Source organism: Triticum urartu, chromosome 2 (genome assembly GCF_003073215.2).
Source record: "Triticum urartu cultivar G1812 chromosome 2, Tu2.1, whole genome shotgun sequence".
In the NCBI taxonomy this organism is placed as follows: Eukaryota; Viridiplantae; Streptophyta; class Magnoliopsida; order Poales; family Poaceae; genus Triticum; species Triticum urartu.
Window position 1 is genome coordinate 602,477,723 of NC_053023.1, and position 7,554 is coordinate 602,485,276.

The window sequence follows — 7,554 nt, forward strand, 5'->3', positions numbered from 1 at the left end:
GTGCTTTGCAAGTTTGCATCTCAAATACTTGACCAAATACCTGAAAAGCTCAGTTTAGGCCAATCGTTGGCAAACCAATCTGATGCGCAGGCATTACTTTCGAACCAGTAGGGAGTTGAACTAACTGACGACATTGAGTCACAGTGCGTGTCACTACGTCAAGTCAACACCACCTCCTCATCAAAGTGGCCTGACCATCACCAACTCCAAACAGAACAGAAGCCGCTTTACTTAGTCTGGCCAACCACCAACCTAATCACACGCCGATCTCCTGATCATGCTAGATGCTACCCCGCATAAATATGCATGCACGAATCCTGTTGTCTGCACCAAGCAAGCTGAGAACCAATCCTGCACCCAGTTACCCAGAAATCTGAGAGAACACTGCCCACGGCTTCCTGAAATGGCTGTCAGCACCGGTAGCTTCTTGGCCATTGCCATGGCCCTCGCTCTCCTTAGTGGCGACATGGCCCACGCCGGCCGCCTCCTGGCCGACACCACGGAGGCAGCAGCGCCCGCTGCAACGCCTGCCGCTGTCCCAGGCATCCCCGCGCCGAAGCCGCCCGTGCCCACCATGCCTACAATGCCACCAGTGCCAACCGTGCCCGCGGTCACCACACCGCAGGTCACAGTGCCCCCGATGCCAGCCGTGCCCGCGCTCGCCGTTCCCCAGTTCACGGTACCCCCCATGACGGCCGTGCCCGCGATCACCGTGCCCCAGGTCACGTTGCCGCCCATGCCGGCCGTCCCTGCGGTCACCGTGCCCAAGGTCACGTTGCCGCCCATGCCCGCAGTTGTTGTGCCGAAGGTGACGATGCCGCCAATGCCTGCAATTCCATCCATCTCCATACCCAAGGTGGCATTGCCTCCGATGCCTTCCATTCCCACTGTGAACGTGCCGATGCCAACCCTTGCGCCACCTCCTTCAGCATAGGCACGAACCAGAGCACCGGGAGCGAGAATCTACAATGCTGGCTCAATGATTTTGGCAATGTTTACTTGATCATTTGATTTTGGCCATTTACCGTTCGCCGGCTTGTTTACATTGTGCGGTTCCTATTTTGTTTTTGTTTTTGTTTTTGTGTTTGTGTTTGTGTAGTAGTACTATTGGGCTTGTCAATGGCCATCTCTTTTTCTTTCTCTTTGTACTGAGTTTTTACAATGAACATGTATGTCATCTTTATCACATTTATGTCAGACATACTGTTATGTACTTATTGAGCATTAGCCCGCCATGTGGGGTCTAACTCCAACAAATCTGCCTTCTGATGAATATGCATTTGAGCCTTGAAAAGTTGAACACAAGTAGGAGTACGTGCACAACTAGACTTGGAACATCTTTGACATACATTTATACATTCAAATCGTCCAAACGAAGAGCATTACAGCGAATGCACGCTTCCATCTTCATTTTGAGTGGAACGCCCAGAAAGATACATTTCTGCGGTGGCAGTATGCAATGCAGCTCCAATTGGAAGGACATCCTCATCGACGAAGAAATGCGGGTTGTGAGCAGAGTGGACCGAACCGACATTTTCATTTCTAATACCGATACCAAACATAACACCAGGAACTAACTGTTGGTAGAATGCAAAGTCTTCCCCTGCCATGATCTTCTCTCCGGGCTTCACCTTGTCTGGCCCAAGCAAACTTCTGCCCACATTCTCTACATGCTGGTGCAGTCTCTTATCATTGACGACGGCAGGATACATTGGGTGGGAGGGAGCCCCCAATATCTCCGTAACTCCCGTGCACCTATGTACAGCTGCCTGCCCTTCTACTACCTGGAACAAGTAAGAGCATTTATTCAGGATGATACAGTTTGCGTCGTACCGATAGTAAAGCTGTCTAATAAGCATGTCCTGATGTCTAAGTCCGACTCTTCAGAGAATGCACACAAGGTGCTCCTAGTGATATGAAGCGCTCTCCTCACAGAAAAACAAAATTGAAGGTACCGGTGATTGCAGCACACCAATATTATCATCACATCAAATTGTGCCATAATGCTAACCTCCTTAAGCCTTTTCTGTAGCCGATAAAGTCCTTCAGTAGTGAGGCTCCTCAAAGTACCTCCAAATTCAACAACTGGAGGTGTGGCATCAACAGAGTTCCCACCTTTAATATAGGTGACAGAGAGCACCTGAAGAAAAAATAGACAGATCAACCCAAACATGTTAATGTTATGGGCTGTATGGCAGAGCAAAATTGCGGTCAACATCATATAGAAACACGTGCTGCTCCTAAGGTAGGTTAGTTGAATGTATGCGGATATACTAACTGACTGAAGACATCCAGTGGAATGGACTGTAGAACACTTGACTGATGCTACAAACATGCATCAAAATGCGTATCACATCCTTAGCCAAGCTGTTGATTTCCCATAGCAAATCATCACTAGAGTAGCCTTTCAGGTGCCTACTCAATATGTTTAATATGCTCAAAGTTATGAAATAACTTGGTTACATTCGTAGGCTAATACTTAATCCAGACTAAAACAAATGCAGCTTTACAATGTAAGCCCTTGCATTACATCGAGATGGGGTCAACCATGTAGGACCGTAGGAGCACTTGTACAAAGGAGAAACTAGAGTAAAATAAAAGCGCGGTCCTAATTCTTTTCTGAAAGTGTCACTTGAGTCCTAATTCTTTCAAAATGCATATCTGCGTCCCAAATCTTTTTAAGTTGTTCATCCGAGGTCCTAATCCCGTCTGACCGTCGCTGACCAGTGCCACGTCGCTTTGACCAGTCCACGTCAACACCAGAGGGCCCAGGCGGGATAACGACCGGCCGTGAATATTTGCAGTCCCTCTTCCTCTTCCCCACCCCTCTCCATCTCCCTGTCTGGCGAGAACAGGGCGATTGACGGCGGCGGCTCTGCTCCAGTGAGAAGAGGGGTTCGTTGCCGGCTGTTGTCCGGCGACGGCGACACTAGGATGGCACCACATCTACAGCGACCCGGAGATCCTCCTCCGCGATATGGTAAGTTCTCGTAACCCTAATCCCAATCCTACTGTTTAGCTCCCCTTCTCATTTAGGCAGAATCAATGACCGAATCCTTTGCAATGTAGGACCACAAGAGGAGCTTTTCAGTGTAGAAATCAATTATGATGCTTTTTTTTGCGGATTTGGCAAGTCGAAGTCATATGTTGATGGCAAAGATGCTGTGTTCGATGGATGTGAAGTAGATACATGGTCTCCTCTCTGGCTCACTGATTTTATGAAACAATTAGGATATAGTGACCAATCGAAGTACATTTTGTATTGGTTGCTCCCTGGAAAGAATCTAGCTGATGGTCTCCGGATTGTGGACTGCGACACTGACACATTGCACATGACAGCAGTTGTCCCAAAATTTCAGTATTTTCAGTTATTTGTCGACCATAAAGATATGACATTTGACAATGCAATTGATGACATTCATGTTAGTGGTACACCTGATCTTCCTGCTGTACTAAGCCCTAAGTCTCCTCAGTTTAATACTCCCTGCGTCCCAAAATAAGTGTCTCAACTTTGTACTAACTTTAGTGCAAAGTTGTACTAAGCTTGAGACACTTATTTTGGGACGGAGGGAATACTGAAATTGGGGGCAGTCCTAGGTTTAAGGTTAAAGCTCAGAAAGGCAATCTCAACTAGTGTCACGGAGGCAGCAACAATGTAGGCAGTAGCAGTGTTCCACAATGGCACAAAGTGTTGGACATGAGCTCAGAAGAAGCAGGAGAACATGAAAGAAGTGAATTTTCACATAGGCATGGTGTTCTTGACAGTGACTGAACTGAGGGCAGCAATTCAAGAGTACATTGTGAAACAAAGAGTGCAAATACAGTACATTAAAAATGATAAGCAGAGGGTTAGGGCAGGCTGTGTTCGTGACTGTCCCTGGTTCTTATTTGCTGCACCTGATAGCAGGACAAAATCTTGGATTGTGAAGAAGTATGTGGGAGAACATACATGTGAAAGAGAGTGGGCACTGAAGCAATTCACAGCAAAATATCTGGCTGGCAGGCATGTGGAGACATTCAGAGCAGATGAGAAGATGTCAATGCAAAAGATGGAGTTTTTGAGAACTGTTACATGTCATTGGATGCATTCAAGAGAGGTTTCTTACTTGCTTGCAGGCCAATTATATGCATTGATGGGTGCCACATTAAGAACAAGTATGGTGGAGTGATGTTAACAGCTGTTGGAGTTGATCCCAATGATTGTATCTTTCCCATTGCAATTGCCATAGTTGAAGTAGAAATAATGTTACATGGAAGTGGTTTCTAAACACATTGAAGGAGGATCTAAACATACAGAACACAGCACCATGGACACTTATGAGTGATAGGCAGAAGGTACAATACTGTAGCATTTCATATATCATACTGTACCATTTCTTTTGTCAGACTGTAGCATTTCATATATCATTTGTTTTCTATACTCTGTGTATGTAGGGGTTGATCAATGCTGTCAATGCATTGTTTCCTGATGCACAACATATATTTTGTGTGGGGCATCTGCATCAAAACTTTGCAAAGAACTGGAAAGCTGATGTTTTCAAGAATAAGTTGTGGCAAATTGCAAGAGCTACATATGAGGCAGACTGGAAGAAATACATGCAAGAGATGAAAGAGCTGGACCAGGGGGCATTTGAGTACTTGGATGCAATTGACCCAAGGCAGTGGTGCAAGGCCTATTTCCAAGAACTCCCAAAATGTGATTTGCTTCTGAATAATAGTTGTGAAGTGTTTAACAAGTAAGTACTAACTATAGCATTTGCTTCTTAACTGTAGCATCTCATTTCTCTTAACTGTAGCACTTCAGTTTTCTTAATAGTAGCATTTTATTTGTTGCCACTGTAGATACATACTTGATGCTAGAGAACTGCCCATTGTGACTGCTCTTAAGAAGATAAAGGACCAGAGAGAGGGAGAGAGCGAGCAGAAGACTTAGGGACTGGGGAATGAGGAAAGCATAAACTCCAGGGGTCACATTGCTTAAATTCCCAACCGCCATCCGCGGGAAATCTCCCGCGTGGGCCCTCGAATTGACGTGGCGGCGGTCAAAGCGCCACGCGAGCTGGTCAGCGGCCGTCAGACGGGATTAGGACCTCGCGTGAACAACTTAGAAAGATTTAGGACCCAGATATGCATTTTGAAAGAATTAGGACCCAAGTGAACACTTTCAGAAAAGAATTAGGACCGCGCTTGCATTTTACTCAAGAAACTATTAGCATTTGTTTCCTTCAACTGATACACTACCATAAGCAACAGGGGAGAATACTTGAACAAAAGGGCTCCCACCCATCTAAGCCCCTAATAACATGTATACGAGCAAGATTCACTCTCTTTTTTTGCGATACGTGCTCTGTTTTGTGACTGCAATAACATGTATACGAGCAAGATTTTTGGCATGATCCACTGTGTTTCCGTGCGACATAGACTTTTGTTTGTTGGAATGATCCATTGGGTTTTCGTTACACTTCTGTATAACATGTTTGAAGAAAAACAGCAAAGCAAAGTAGTATCGCTATAGGGCAATGGCGTACTTGGCTGTGAAGAGGATCATCTTCTCTTGAAGTGAGCTGTTGCAGGGACAGGATGGTAAATGCTGCAGCAACGATAGGGTCCACATTTAAGTGTGGGGTTTCAGCCTTCCCGGTTTTACCTTCTATTTTCACTACATAGAAACATACAGCTGCTTGTGTTGGTCCTGCGTGAGCAGCTATTACACCTGTTGGCATCCGATAATCGATATGCATTGCAAATATAGCTTCAACACCATCAAGAACACCTTCTTTTATCATATGCGATGCACCAGCACCACCCTCCTCAGCAGGTTGAAAAAGGAGTCTCACCGTTCCCTTCGTCATAGAAGACAAATAATAAATAATGAGTATGTATGTTCCATGCAAAAATAATAATAATAATGAGCATACATGTTAATCTCTGTAACTTCTGACAATTTCCGATTTAGTTGTCAGTCTACTTTTTTGAGGGAATGGTCATCCTACTTAGCTGAGCGGTTTTTTCCCCGACAAAGGGTGGATTCTATTCACTCAAAATGAAGCATAAGGGGATACAAACACAATGAGCACACCCCCTGCCTCTGCATAGATAGGATGCACACAGCCAACACCAACACACACCAAAAAAAAAATCACACCGGCAACTAGCAAAGTCAAACAATGACCGAAGCTATGCCATGGTATCTAACTATTCATTACCATCATGCAATGACTCACACAATGCAAAGGAAAAGCATTGGGGTTGTATTCTTTTTTGAACAAACAACAAGAGAATTAGCAAATGTCATGTGATAACATAAAACTGGAGAGCCTACATAGGAGGATCAAGTATTTTGTCTGACGACCTCGCACAAACACAACTGAAGTACTAAATTCCGTGAAATTTAGAGCAGAACTATAAGCAAGCACCCACCTTAAGCTGATCCTTGCGCTCATGAAGCAATTTTGCCGCTCCCAGGAGCATCGCTGTGTGCACATCATGACCACAGGCGTGCATTACACCATCAACTCTGCTCTTATGCTCCCACTCCACCAATTCCTGCCATCCCAAGAACGCAACCAACAAAATGTGATCCCTCCAACAAAGAATATCATTCACAACCGACAGAATGTGATCATACGAGCAAACTAATAGCAAGCGTCAGTCACATTATTTACAGCAAACTAATCATGCAAGCATGATCAGTAGTAGTACAGTACCGCTCCAGAAATTCATAATTTCATACTCCCCGAGACACCAGTTCCCAACCTCCCATTGACTGCTGCCATTCAGCGCCAACACCGGCCAGATTACCGGAGTAGCACCAAAGGGGAAGGACACCTTGGACCTTGCGCCAGACCATAAGAGCAGCATCTGAGCCTCAGATTCTGAGGGGAAGAGGGGAACGGACCTGGATGGGTAGGGCATCCATGTCGGCGCGGAGGGCGACGATCGGGGGCATGCCCGAGCCAACATCAGCGACGACGCCGGTGCCGGCAACGGCGCGGGCGGTAACCCCTAGCCGCTCTAGCCCCTCGCGGACGAGGGCGCTGGTGCGGTGCTCATGGAAGGCGAGCTCCGGGTGGGCGTGGATGCGCCGGCGCACGCCGATAATCCACTCTCGCTCGCCCTCGGCGCGCCGAAGTAGCTCCTGCGCGTACTCCGCCGAGGCGGTGGAGAGGAGGAGGAGGAGAACGAAGAGGCAGGGGAGACGAGGAGTGGCCATGGTCAAGTGGAAGGTGGGGCAAGCTTTCATTGACGGAGCGGCGTCTGTCTCTTTTACTTCGTAGTATGATTTACAATGAACGTGTTAGTGTGCCGTTTTTATAACATTTATACCGAAGTTTAAGAAAAATACTACTCCCTCTGTAATGAAATATAAAAGCGTTTAGATCACTACTCTCTTATATATTTTTTACAGAGGGAGTAACATTTATACGTAAAACGGTTTTCGCCATGTTTTATAAATAAAACAATCACCAAAGAGTACATGTGTCTCACCTCTGGAAGCTTAAAGTGTCGCCCAAAGTACGTGTGTTTTGGTGGCGAGCAATGAGAGGGATTCTC

General features: G+C 46.1%; 2 protein-coding genes across 2 annotated transcripts; one reads left to right on the forward strand and one right to left on the reverse strand.

The window, feature by feature from the left end:
* The first annotated feature begins 332 nt into the window (after positions 1-332).
* LOC125539115 (vegetative cell wall protein gp1-like) lies at positions 333-1,186 on the forward strand. Its single transcript, XM_048702481.1, has one exon. The coding sequence runs from the start codon at positions 404-406 to the stop codon at positions 932-934; it is 531 nt and encodes a 176-aa protein (XP_048558438.1). The 5' UTR covers positions 333-403; the 3' UTR covers positions 935-1,186.
* Positions 1,187-1,259: 73 nt separating this feature from the next.
* Positions 1,260-7,271, reverse strand: LOC125539114 (IAA-amino acid hydrolase ILR1-like 5). Its single transcript, XM_048702479.1, has 5 exons — positions 6,899-7,271; positions 6,421-6,546; positions 5,529-5,843; positions 2,012-2,140; positions 1,260-1,784 (listed from the first exon to the last, which is right to left on the reverse strand). The coding sequence occupies exons 1-5, from the start codon at positions 7,241-7,243 to the stop codon at positions 1,383-1,385; spliced, it is 1,317 nt and encodes a 438-aa protein (XP_048558436.1). The 5' UTR covers positions 7,244-7,271; the 3' UTR covers positions 1,260-1,382.
* Positions 7,272-7,554: the final 283 nt, after the last annotated feature.